Here is a 13,814-nt window from a genome sequence, read left to right as displayed (position 1 = left end):
AGACGATTTCACCTTCATGACAGCCCAAGTCACCCCTCAAATTCCCCCAAAATGCATGCTTAGGGGCGACCATTCTTTCTAGACTCGCCCCAAGATTTGTCACAAACAATATTCAAGATAATTTATAAAATTAATATTCTAACTATAGCAGAATAATCATGGTATTTGCATTTACTGTATAATCACTTGTTGCCCCTAAAAGAATTAGCCCACAAAATTCTGCAATCACTCCAAATGTGGAAAAAAAGATAGCTCCTAAAAAATATAATTTCCTACCCTCTGTTAAGGCATTAAAAAGAGGTGGTGTCGGCAAAGATGGGCCTAATTTAATTCTTACCAAGATAATTTCCACTTTAATTTTTTTTTGTTTTAGTGATGGAATTTTATTACATGATAGAAGATTACTTCATGAACTATCTCTCAAGGTCATTTAAAATACATGATCAACATTTCTACTATAAATACTATTGGATATTTTTACAAGAACTACAGAAACATTAAAACATGAACATGAGTTGTGATATCAAGTACATTACATGACATAATCTATACAAAGAATAAAAATTGTTTCAATGTACACATTAAAACCTCATATTTCAAAAGTGTATATACATATCTACCTCTCTTTTTTTGAGTAGGTACCAGTAAATGAACCTCCATTATTTGTGCTTGTCATACTAGCATAAATGGACTGTTTTCACAATTCAATGAGTTAAATATACCTTCCTATTTGTTAATTCCATTTACATAATTCCTATCTGACATTTCATACCAAGGTCTCTTTATACCAGGGGTAGCAACAGATAGTCAAATCATTTCAAAGATTGATTTTCAAGATAAAATTCAATCAATCATGAAAATTAGTTCCACGATCAATCGCTAAACTTTGTGCGATGGAACACTAAGGTTTTCTTTGTATCTATGCCAGGTGAGTGAAAAATAATTTGAGATCTTTGTGTTATTAATAATTTGAAACTCATCTGGGTACAATGAGGTAAGTCTGTTGAAAGAAGGTAAATACACGTTTAGAAGACAAACTACATGTATGCCCTAATATCAAGTTGATACAATTATATTCGATCCCTCTTTTTCATGAAATGAATATCACTGATTGGCGATACTGGTATTAAAGTAAAATATAACCTTAAACCACGAGTTCTTCATTTAGTAAGTATCGCAAGGGGTTCCATTTATGACAATTTGATATACACTGTAACATTGAAAGGGTGTAGCTAATTATAGGCAGCCCATAAGATTCACCCAGAATGCAAAATGCTCACTGTACTTTTAGGGCAGTTCCATTAAATAATCAAGCCTTTTGGAAATCCAATTTGATCCCCCCCCCCCCCTTATCAATACCTCCTCCACTCCAAGAACCCCTCAAACCATAATATGAGGGCATTGCAAATTTTCATGTGACCTAGAAAACTGAGACAAATCATTTCAGAGAGGCCCCACAGATCGACTGAACATGTGAATACAGGGGGTCGGGTGAACACACTTTGTAAAAGTGCCCTTTAAAGTAAGCCTTTGGTGGACTATTTTAGTGAAAGATAGCTAACGTGGATCTTGCTGGTGTGAGTGATGTGAAGTTGATACATGTAGATAGAAGGCAGAGGACTCGACACATAGGCTTGGAGAAGAGTCGAAAATGGTGTGCATTGGTAAATTCTTAAGAGAGATGGTGATCGAGTCAAATAAAAATAAGAGTGGATTTTTAGTTCTTGGCGGGTAGTTCGAGCTCTCAACAGGAGGGGAGGGGGCACGGGCCAGATGTGCCCCCACCTTCACGAAGATCTCCCACTGATGACCAGCATCGGGCGGATGGGAAGGATTAAAATGTGGGATAAACCCGGCCACCCTCATCCACATGACCCCAAACCTATTCAAAATCTTGAAATATAACTGCAAAATTCATGAATGCCATTCTTTCTACATCCATGTGGGAAATATCAACACTTTCAACAAGTCAGCATTTTGCTGTTCGGATGTCTCTCTGAAGCCACCTTATTTTGCTAGACCACATTGTATCCAAGAATTTCCTTGGGTGATTCTTGCGCTTCCATCTCCTTTCCAAACATGGCCTTTTTCCACATGACGCAAGACTAGGTCACTTCGCTGCATTTCACCGGTTAGTCATTATCCTTGCAGTTGCATATATGAATATTCAGGTGCTACACTGTACATAGTATTGATGAAAAAAGAAGAACTTTCCCTGACTTGTACTTCTGCTGGATGGCAAATATTGAGATAGGATGGTATCATAGTCATAAATATTGTATTCCATTCCACAGAGAATCACTCTATTTTCAACAGCTCAACTTCAAAGGTCAGCTCTGCATTACCTGGTATAGTGCTCAGATGTCAAGGAATATTTTTTTTTTCATTTCATTATCGCTTTATTTATGTCACATTCAAAGCCATCAAAATAACAAAAATACAAATTGTTACGTATAAGAATTTTGTAAGTAAGAGTGTGACACAACAATTAAAAAAAAGAATGAAAATCTTCAAAATAAAGTACGTAAATTATTACTAGGCTATAGTATAAAAGGCAAAGTGTATAGAGTCTAGCCTCAGCAGAAATGGAATTGGAAACAAACCTAAAGAGCGTGTGGGGGTAAGACTAAGACAGATAATAAGATTTATTACACAGTTCAAGTATCAGTCAATGGTAAACAATTTTTCTGGTCAACCCTTATGTTATTTGATACCGCTGTGATAAATATTTTTTATACTAAATTCTAAGCCTAGTTTAAGTTTCATCCCTTCTTGTAGACCTGCAGTTATCCTCGCCTTCAATTTCACTTCTTATTTGTATTTTGTCTAAACAGGGAAGTATATTATCCTGACGAAAACTAATTCAACTATTCAATGTTAAAGGTCAAGTCTACCCCAGGAAACTGCTGACTTGAATAAAAAGAGAAAAATCAAACTAGCATAGTGCTGAAAATTTCATCAAAATCGGATGTAAAATAAGAAAGTTATGACATTTTAAATTTTAAAGTTTCGCTTATTTTTCACAAAACAGTGATATGCACAACTAGGTGAGTCAGTCGATGATGTCCATCACTCACTATTTCTTTTGTTTATTATTGTTTGAATTATACAATATTTCATTTTTTATAGATTTGACAATTAGGACCAACTTGACTGAAACATATAGTATTAAACAATGCTAATGCCACATGTTCAGGGAGGAATTAATCGTTGTATCACTTGACAATGAGGAAAAAATAAGAATATTTCATATTTCATGTAATAAAATACAAAAGAAATAGTGAGTGGATGACGTCATAGTCTCCTCATTTGCATACCAGCCAGGATGTGCATATAACTGTTTTGTGAAATTAAGCGAAACTTTAAAATGTCATAACTTTCTTATTTTACATCCGATTTTGATGAAATTTTCAGTGTTATGATTGTTGGATTTTTCTCTTTTTATTCAAATCAACTTTTGTTGGGGTGGACTTGTCCTTTAATAAAGTTTCAATGAATGTTATGCAAGGGCATATTATTGATTTGATACTCATTACACACTTCATGCAAATTAATTACTTTTGACCTTTGACCTGGATTTTGTAGTGCTATTCAATTCGATATTTCATGATTTCTTATATCCAATTACCATCTTGTTAAAGTTTCATTGAATAGACTGACTAATTTTTTAATCAATACAAAATATTGCATTTTCATCTGTATTGGTTTATTGATCTTGATCACTGAACTGAAATTCTACTCCTCAAAAGATCAAAACCATGTCTATTTTCATAAGAATTTACAATTTAAACAATTCAAAATCTTAGCATTTTGGTTCAATTTTTTTATGTTGATAATACAACAAAGTTGAAGTTCATTGATCTCTAAAGACCTCTGACTTTAATTTCATATTGCATTTTAACTTCATTTGATTGATCTATACTATACAAGATTTGTTGAATTTGTTTGACTTTAATACAGGAATTTGAATTTAATGACCTAGATTGACCTTTGACCTTGACAGATGATCTCATATTGTTATATTTTATATCTAAATATTAAATCTGAACCTGCTTGAACAACCATACTACTCCACTTTAATATTTATAACCTTTTATCATACATGTAATATTAATATTTGGTATAAAATGCTTCATTAATATCGGTCATTTTTATACAAAAGGATATACTCCCGGATAACCCATTTTACCATAGCCATAGTCAGGTGAGCACTTCAATTTAGCCTTCTCTCCCAAACTCATCTGAAAGGAAAATCACATCAAATGTGAATTAAAAAACAATGTATATTTACTTTTTAAAGATTGTTATTGCATGTAATTGTTTTAGCTACAAAATGAAAAAGCCATACTTTGCACACTCCCTTCATATAATGGTGAAAACAAAATTATCTCTCCATCCGAAATCATTCTACGTATCAATGAAATCAATTTTACTGTATAATGATTGTTCAAATAAATTTGCAGATGACTATAAAAGTAGTTGGGGATAGCTCTTGGACTAGATGCCGGACCTTTAAATATTAAGTTGAATAAGCAAAATAACTGACTACAAGGAACTGGTTGATCAATCATATGGGATGATATTGGATATTATGTGCATTGTAGCAGGAAAAATACTTTTTTTTTGGGGGGGGCTACTTTTAACAACCTTCAGTACTGCCTAATTCTGCAACATTGAATAAACTTGAACATTGCAGTGAAAAGCATTTTTTCTTTTCTTTTTTTTTTTTGGCGGAGGGGGCGCTCTTCTTTTATTTTCCAGCTCTTTTCAGCATTTTTGGGGCAAAATTGGACCCCAAGCCCCTGAGTATTTTTTCCCCTCTGGATCATAGTATGGTTTTTAACAGCCAAAACAATTACTTTTTTAGTATTTTCACACCAAGGTGGATAGTGATATTTTCGGAGTATTCTTTTCATGATTTCTTCACTAAAATGCTAAAAAGGGCTACAATGAATTGAAAATCTTAAAAGTAATTCAGTCATACCTGAGCAATACCTTCATCCATCCCTCTCACAACCTGACCGCTTCCTAGTGTGAATTTGTGAGGCTGGCGTACAATAGACTGATCAATGATCTTGCCATTGGACGTTAGTTTCCCTGTTTGTAAAATAACATTACAAAGCTCAGAGTAAAATTCATTCATCACTAGCAAAATTATCATCTTTTAACGATCAGCTGCTGTGTTTTCAACATATCATTATCAACATGCCCTTACATCATCCCAGGCAATTTTAAAGGTGTATTCTGGATGTATACTACGGTCAATCATACACTTCGCAGTACACAATCACATACATTTTACACAGGCTTAAATGATGTCCATATTCTATTTTCTCTAAATGAATGATATCTGCACCAAAAACCAAGGCCATCCATAGCCATTGAAGCCTGTCTCATTGGCCTTGGAGTATGGAGACTTTTTGTGCCTGTTTTAAAAAAAATCAAATTTGTGTTCTTTTATCAAATAAAAAAAAGAGCCATAAAAAGGGCCTTGCCCTAAAAATTGAAGATAATGAAAGATTGACAATGTGTTAATATGGTCTTTGTTTTATTTTGAGAAGACCTCCTTTATGATTTAGAGTTTCCAGAAAACATATGCAGACAGCCTAGAAAGCCGCTCTCTCTTTACTTTTAAAGTTTTAAATTTTTTACGCAATGCTCCACTCTTACTTCTTTCTTGGTGGCCCGATCACTCCACCAATATCATCACTTTCATTTTATGGGTGGCTTGCAAAGCAAATTTAGTGGCCCTAAAACAATAGAAAACATAACAATTTATCAAAACTTTGGGAGCCTAATCGAGCAACCAAGTGTGGGCTTTTACAGAATTTGGTTGCCCCAGGCCACTGCTAATGTCGAGCCCTCTTCTACGATTTCATACCAAGAAATACTCACCTACATAATGTATAACACATGTTTGTCCTTTCTTTGGTCGATTCACTCCTATAAAGAAATGAGAAAAAGAAAGGCTCTGATTTACCTGAATGTACATTTGAATATAGTCATGACGTAAAAGAACAGTATTAAACATGCTCTGTGATGATTTTGAAATATGATATTTTCCTCTTGTACCAGTAGCAGGAGCGGATCCAGGAAGCGTGCAAGTCCCCCGCCAGTGCGGGACCATATGGTTGTGGGGAGGGAGTTGAAGTCATTTTCATCCGATAATTGGAACCGTTGGATATTTGGGGACTCTACTCTAGATTAAATACCATTATTACAGTAGAGGCGCACTTGCTTTGCAAAAGGGCAAAAGAAACAACACCAACAAGAGTGTCATTTTTCCTTCCCAAAATGTTGTTCCTCTGAGGTCAGAAGCCCATTTGTTTTGTGTGATGATGAGTACAAAAATCCTTATGAAAACAAAAGCAGATGGTGAATTTTTGAAGTAGGTGGTGAAAAGGGGTGATTTTTCATGAGGAATCTGCTTATCACATTTTTATTTGCCACCAACATAATCCTTTTGCAGCAAATGTAAACAGAGGATATTGGTATCATTAACTGGAGATTATCTCTGAAATTGGATACAAAAGTCTCTGATTGGAGATAATCTCCCACTTGGGAGACAGTCTCCCATATTGGCAGTGCGCCTCTCTGTATAAGTCACAGCCCAATCCTGAACTTAGTGTTCCGGCTGCCTTAGGTTAGGGCTTCAGACTCAGCCTATAGCCTTATAGGGCTGATCTCCGAAAGCAATGGAGGGAGAAAATCAGGAAGGAAGGTAGTGGTAAGTTCATGTTTTTGGCTTTGCATCAAAGTATGACAAAACATCAATGTAACATAATGTAACATTGAGTGTGAGAGTTTTACCTGTAAACAAACCTCGCTTTAGCATGGTTCGTTTAGATCTACTCCGATCTCGACGTCATCCACAGAGACCACATCGTTCAAATCCTGAGTCAGACATCACTTCGCCATAATTTTGATATGGACTGGAGTTAGCATGGTTAGCGACCGAATCATGTGAACAAATGGTTGAGCTCAGTAAGTATACTAATAATATACTAACCTCGCAATACGTGTGAGTGGGTTGAGCTGCCACTTGCCAGGCACAGGCAAGTCTTTTTTGGTCGCTAACTTCCGTATCAAAATTACGGCGAAGCCAAGCGAAGGCCCCGAAGCGACTTTGACTGAGAATTTTAATAAGATAGTCCTTATTTATTTAGAGACTAAATAAGACCGTGGGCATTGTACGACAAGACGTAGCCGAAATTCCATGAATACAAATTACAAATACAATGAATACAGCAGGTGAGCAGTTCCTGAATCACGATATTTGGAAAAAAGGGCATATTTCACTGTATTTTTTTGTTTATTGACCTTGAAATGTGACTAGACGTAGACTTGCCATGACATTTGCGAACTATTTCTGGTGGGGAAATTAGCTCGAAGTCGGCCGGTACAAAACTGCATTAGCGCCACACCACTCTAGGCGACACCCCAATACTTACCCGTGTTAATAAACTGGGACTCCACTCACGCACATTTGGGCCGCCCTAGCTTGGAACTAAGCATCAATATCAATTTAAAATATATATCTACAAGTTATGTATAACCTATTTACTACTTTGATAATGTTTAATCGGTACTCACCAGTTCTTTTGATGTATTTTCTCAAGAATTCCCACGGATTTGTCCCAAATCTTGCGACAAACCACGTCGCGGTAGACAGCTGTACATTCTTTTTTATTTATAAATAGAGCGCCCCTTACGATAGTTGTTAACAACGCGGCCAAATCGTTAGGTTTTTTGCACTGTGTCCAAGGCGTTTTTATTTTGTTTTATTTTTTATTTTTTAATAAATATTTTGTTAAATAGCGATTTTTACGTCAAATATTAAATTTATATCACAAAATATTTTTAATTGTAGAGATATATATAATATCATGCAATTATTTATTCTATATATATTTTATAATAAAATTTATAATTGTTGCGGTCTTTAAAAAAAGGATAGTCGATAGATCAGGTGATGACTACACGTATCACGTGATCTGAAAATCAGCTTCATACCGCTTTGATCGCACTCGACGGTGACCGGACTGACTGCCAAGAAAAGATCGAAAAAGGACTCAAATGTAATTAGGTAGTTTCCCTTTATTTTATTAAATTTTAATTAGAAATAAGATGATATTTAATGGGCAATCTTTTAATAAATGATAAACAAACAAGAAAAAAAATCGTATTTAGGGAGTAATATCATACTTGGGTGCAGGAAACAGTAACGGTTCTACTTCTAACCTGTTTTTAACGCATTGTCGCCTATGAGGTCCATACATGCTAATGTTTGGACCTCATTGGTACTAGGAGTGACTAGGAGTGCCCCACACGAACAATCTGATCAATCACCCGAGGTACCCGAATACATCACACAAAACAATACATGTGGGACAATACTAGATAACACTAACAGTTGGATCCCAACGTTAGAAGAAATGTCTTTATATACTAGATCTGTCCTCAGCTTACCATCTCCTTGTTTTATTGTTTCAACTTCAACACCCATTGTTTCTCCACAACGTAGAAAGTGAATTTACGTCTTTAAAACTACGAAGTTCTCCACAAAAGAGTGCTCCAAAACACCAAATTCTCAGTTTATGCCAAAAAGATCAACAATTCAGCGATACGGTCTGAAAAAAAAGTTGACGCCCTCTATGTTGGATGGTCGCACTAACTTCAGGAGATACTTTTTATGACAATAATGACAAAAGTTCTGACATCCCCAGGTGAGAAAGAAAAATCTTTCTTTGACATATTGATTTGTTTACTTCCAGCGCATGTGGTCAGCGTGTGTACGTTTATTGCTATTGTCTATTTTCCTTTTTTGAACCTAGAGGGGGCATATGCCTGCTCTTCAATATAAATTACCCAATTACCCCCCCCCCCCTTTCTCCCTCTATACATTCCTATATAGCTCTTATCCACACAAAACTCCCTTTTCCCTCATTTTGCTCCCTGCTCGTTTCCGTTCTTCAGCAGCCTCATCTACCTCCTTTTTCTTGCTTTCCTTTTATTGACTTAAGCTCATTTGAGTCCCTTTTTTCTTCATATTCACTCATTTCATCTTTCTTCCTCTCTTACTCTCACTCCTTTTTTTTCCTCCATCCTCTTCTTTTCAGTTATTTTTTGTGTTTCTTTCTTCTTGTCATTCTTCAGCCCCCCCCCCCCCCCTTTTGCCAAAACCATGTACAAAAACATAAAAATTACCATCTAATTGTGATTTTTTGCATGGTCAGCCCCCCCCCCCCCCACTTTCAAAACCGTTCCGCTGCCCCTGGAGATTGCAGCATAACAGCAATAAATCTGGCAAGGCATAACTGTATATATATTATCTGATAGCATGTTCACTTTATTCAATATTTCAAAAACAAACTTTGGCTTGTAATGATAGTGATGAATATGCATGCAATAGGTACATTATTTAGAGCATCTTAATACCCGAAAGGCTCCAGATCCGCAAGAGAATATGCAGATTTAAAACATGGTCCACGGGCCTGTCAGGACTCAGGAGACGCAGTATCTGAATCTTTCATCATAACCCACAGACACACACAAATCAAGTCATTGCAATTTTCATTTGCTGCAAAGGTCTCATTGTCTCAAACATTGTAAAGTAAGAATGTTGTGCATATCACCCATGACCACTACATTTCTGTTCATTTAGAAACATGGACAGCAAATTCAGGTTCTCCAAATATATTCCCAAGATTCTGTTTGAAAGCCAGTCTGTGGTTTTGATGATACACTCATTTATGCATCCCCCAAAAAATTATATATATATATATATATATATATATATATATATATATATATATATATATATATATATATATATATATATATATATATATATATATATATATATATATATATATATAATTTTTTTTTCCATACACTTGATCTCGAATATATATATATATGAATAGATCAGGTTCATATACATGTAAATAATGCTAGTCCCAACTATATTTTAATACTTCATTAAAAAAGAAATGAAGAATTGATTAGGCAGCCCTCGTGAAATTCATTTCATATCCAAAAATCAATTCATGAAAATCTACACACAGCTTTGGGATCAAAGATGCATTCTTATTGTGGCCACACACATACACATTTTATTCTTTCAATTAGAAACTAATAAAACAGACAAGACCATTCAGAAATAAAGTCAACCTTTGACTAAGGGAAGGTATACTGGAATTGCAAAATAATCTAGATGTGAGGACAATAATTGTGAATTTACAGTAATGTACAATAAAGTGACGGGTAAGTCATAAGTAACTTGGACTCATTTCAGGTTGAATAGCATAACAATAGAACGTATTCTAGAATGCACTATATTGATGTGCACAAAAAAAAGATTAGGCCAGATTTACCAATGCCAGAGGCTGAGGTTGAACAGAACTGCACAAAGGATAATTTAGTATTTGAAGTTAATATTGTGAAATATACTACAGTATAAAATCCAAAAGTGAGCTATGGTGTACATCTCTCTTTCTTCATACATTTTCTTCAATTCTGCTTACATAACAAGCAGAGCAGAGCTAAGGACAATGGTAACGTTGGGTTACAATGCTTAATTTGCTTTTGAAGCATAATCCTTTACACTTTTGTATGGTTCTAGTCTAACCAGATCTAAATTATAATGCACAATTGTGCACTGTATTAGGACTGCATGTCAAATGGTGGAAATTAAACCAATCACAGCACACATCACTATACGTTGATGCCCTCCTGGTTTGTTTCAAGAAACCACACAAGATAAATAGTTTCATATGTCTTACTTTCAGATTGACACAAGTAAACTTGTATAAATAATGATATATCTTGGCATTTTATGCTTTACAGTAGATTTATAATGGCATCATGATATATAACAATGGACCAATACATTTAATGCATTCAATCTTCATTCTCAAAGTTGTTACATACAACAGAGAAAGTCTTTCAAACAATGATCTCTACCCCCTTATTTTGTTGTTGTTGCTATAATAGTAACGTAATATCAGATAGTATGTTCCCCTTCTCCCCCCAAGGAAATGCAAGTAGAAGCACATGGACTACAAGATCTACCCCCTCCCTCTTTTGCCTTATTATACTGACAAAAGAAAATTTTGTTTAAATCAAAGATCATAAATTGGATTTAAGAAAACAAAAATCTTTTTGAAGAGTGATCTTAGCTACAACATAACCATATGAATACAGGGCATGTTTGTGAAGTCAAATGTAATACTACAAGAGAATACCAGGAAACTATATCAGTATCATTCTTTGTTTTACTTTTCAATAAGTTATTTCACATCAGACCAGGGCCCCAATAACACAAAGCCTACCACTTGTTTACCAGGATGATTTTGACAATTGATTGCATTGATCATATTGACGCAAATTCTGAAATCTGGTTTAACTGAGACCATGGTCTAACACTGTGCTAAAATTATGGGAAGCTGATATTGTACAAAATTTGATCAGCACTTTAAGCATCTAATATTTATTGTGTTCTTTTTCCAAGTTTAAATAGTGAAGAAAATTATTCTATTACCATTCCAAAACAGTTACGATGAAGTGAGGTGTCAAATCGAATCTTTATTGTTTGAGATTTCTAACACAATTGGCTATCCAACGTCAAAATGCATCTTTTGGCGAATTTGCCAGAGTTCAAAATATAGACCTACATGTATGGGAGCAATCTGGCATACAGATCAAGTGTACAGGCAATTTCTACGCATTGAGTTACATGGACTAAGGGTCTGTTTCATAAAACTGTTCCTAAAACTATTGATAGCTTTGCAAACAACTAGTATATAGAGTGCCAAAATGGGTACTAAATGTTTTCTTGAAATATTTTAAAGGATGTTAACTTGAATAACATCCGATTATCTAGACCAAAAGCTTCAGTCTCTGTAACATTGGTTGTTCTATCAAACTACATTGGCTTCACTTACCTAGTAGTAGTTCGAAAAAGGTACAAAATTCTTAAATAAATCTCCAGAAAAGACAGTTGTTCCTGTCTATCGATTATCATGACTTCAGCAAATGCAATTAAAACCAATAAGACCTACTGGCTTGTCATACACTCAGTATTTTGAAGGCCATGTGTCACATTATGAATGGACTAATAAAAAAAGCTTTTCAAAGAAGAAATTATCATTCTCATGGTGATATATTAAAGAGAATGAACAATCAGACACATGTAAATATAAATTATATATATCTGATTCTATAACATGAGAAAAAAATTGCACTTAAATGTGTGATGCAAAGAAGATATGAAGATCACTATTATCCACAGAGCAAATATGAATCTTATCAGATGGATCATATATCTTGAAACACTGTGAAAAAATAACAAATTACGATTAGAATAGCTAATCAATTAGATAAATGTGTGTTTTGTTCTTTTTTTTTTGGCAATGCAAAGCAAAACTTGGATGAGTGTAAACCTAATATATTTTTCTTCATAATTTGGTCAATACGCATGCCATGACAACCATAAATAGTTATCGATTATGGAATATTTATCAAACTCTTCATTTCTATTTAAATTGCAAATGACTAAAGGTAAGGAAGTAAAATCTATGAAAAAAAATACAAGGAAACTAAAATGGAAATGTTAGGAAACTGGAAAGGAAGTTAGCAATGGAAACACTTTCAAATTTATATGTTTCTTTTAGTAGCTGAAAATCCAATGAGAAATGTTACAAGGGTAGCTTTAGTTTGTCACTAAATACATACTCGGGGCTTACCACCTAGGCAACGGCCTTGGGTGTCCTATCGGTTTGCCTAAATGCCTCTCATATATAAGCCCCGTTTCTTTCCCCATCCCTTACCATCTGTGCTGAAATATTGAATTGTGCCCTATAGTGGTCCATACCAATATATCAAACAGGATGTGGGATAAAATGACCAGCAAAACAGAGAGAAAGAGATGCTCATACATAATCAAAACTGATCTAGGGGCCACTTCCAGAAAGAGCAGCAATAAAAGACAAAATAGTAGATTGCTTTCATTTTTATGAAACAATGCCAAGAATACATAAACATTCTATGAATGCAATAACATGTAGTATTCCTAAATCAATGTGTACAATGTAGGTACACATACTTTGGCTGATTTGTTGTAAGAGTACAATAGAAGATACAGGAGATAGAATTATGTGAGGGTTTACAACTTAACACAGACCACCTGAAATAGACATATACATTAATTTTTAGAATGTATAACATTTCTCATACACGAAGCCCACCAGCAAACAAATATATCAAGATGCTTTCATTATTATCAGTGTATATTATTGCTACAATTACCCCCAAAAGTTCAATCAGCCAACCTTACTGATGACAATGTTGTACTAAGGGCCAAGTCTTCTCAAAGATTCAAATGAAATATGTACCTCCACTTCATAAATAACTCTGCTCCCTTATATGCAATAAAGTATTTATTTACCCATATTCAAACCATATGCACACCATTCAAACATGATCTGTTCGTGGCAGGCTGAAAGCTTGCCTGATTATATGACATAGCAAATGGTAATATATGCAAATCCATGAACCCAGATTGCAAGTATTGCAGTTCAATTATGACTAGCTGGTGAATGGAATACTTTGTCCTTAATTAGGTCACCAGGAAAAATAATGTTCATCCATACCGGTGTTACAATAAACCAGTACATTGCAGGTTATGTATCGATTGTCCTAGACCATAGGTAACTCCTCAATTTGATTGAGACTGTTGACTAGGTTGGCAAGTCAGCTGCTTTTCCAAGAGAACGTCAATTCTTAAACTGCAAGAAAGCAAATATCAAAGAAGG

The 13,814-nt window shown here is 34.7% G+C and overlaps 2 protein-coding genes across 3 annotated transcripts in view; both read right to left on the bottom strand.

Moving 5' to 3' along the window:
- Positions 1-371: 371 nt before the first annotated feature.
- LOC135157341 (peptidyl-prolyl cis-trans isomerase FKBP1A-like) lies at positions 372-8,632 on the bottom strand. Its single transcript, XM_064112558.1, has 4 exons — positions 8,470-8,632; positions 5,896-5,943; positions 4,985-5,097; positions 372-4,241 (listed from the first exon to the last, which is right to left on the bottom strand). Exons 1-4 carry the CDS (start codon positions 8,504-8,506, stop codon positions 4,152-4,154), a joined length of 288 nt encoding a protein of 95 aa, XP_063968628.1. The 5' UTR covers positions 8,507-8,632; the 3' UTR covers positions 372-4,151.
- Positions 8,633-10,071: 1,439 nt separating this feature from the next.
- The window catches only part of LOC129280654 (HBS1-like protein), a 29,601-nt gene continuing 25,858 nt past the window's right edge, over positions 10,072-13,814 (bottom strand). For both annotated transcript variants that reach the window (XM_064111906.1, XM_064111905.1), the window contains one exon: positions 10,072-13,787. In XM_064111906.1, the coding sequence (XP_063967976.1) occupies positions 13,776-13,787 (12 nt within the window). In that variant the 3' untranslated portion in view covers positions 10,072-13,775. The remainder of the gene's footprint in view (positions 13,788-13,814) is intronic.

This window comes from Lytechinus pictus, chromosome 17, assembly GCF_037042905.1.
Source record: "Lytechinus pictus isolate F3 Inbred chromosome 17, Lp3.0, whole genome shotgun sequence".
Classification (NCBI taxonomy): Eukaryota; Metazoa; Echinodermata; class Echinoidea; order Temnopleuroida; family Toxopneustidae; genus Lytechinus; species Lytechinus pictus.
The sequence above is the reverse complement of the archived record's forward strand: the minus strand, read 5'-3'. Positions and strand labels throughout refer to the sequence as shown.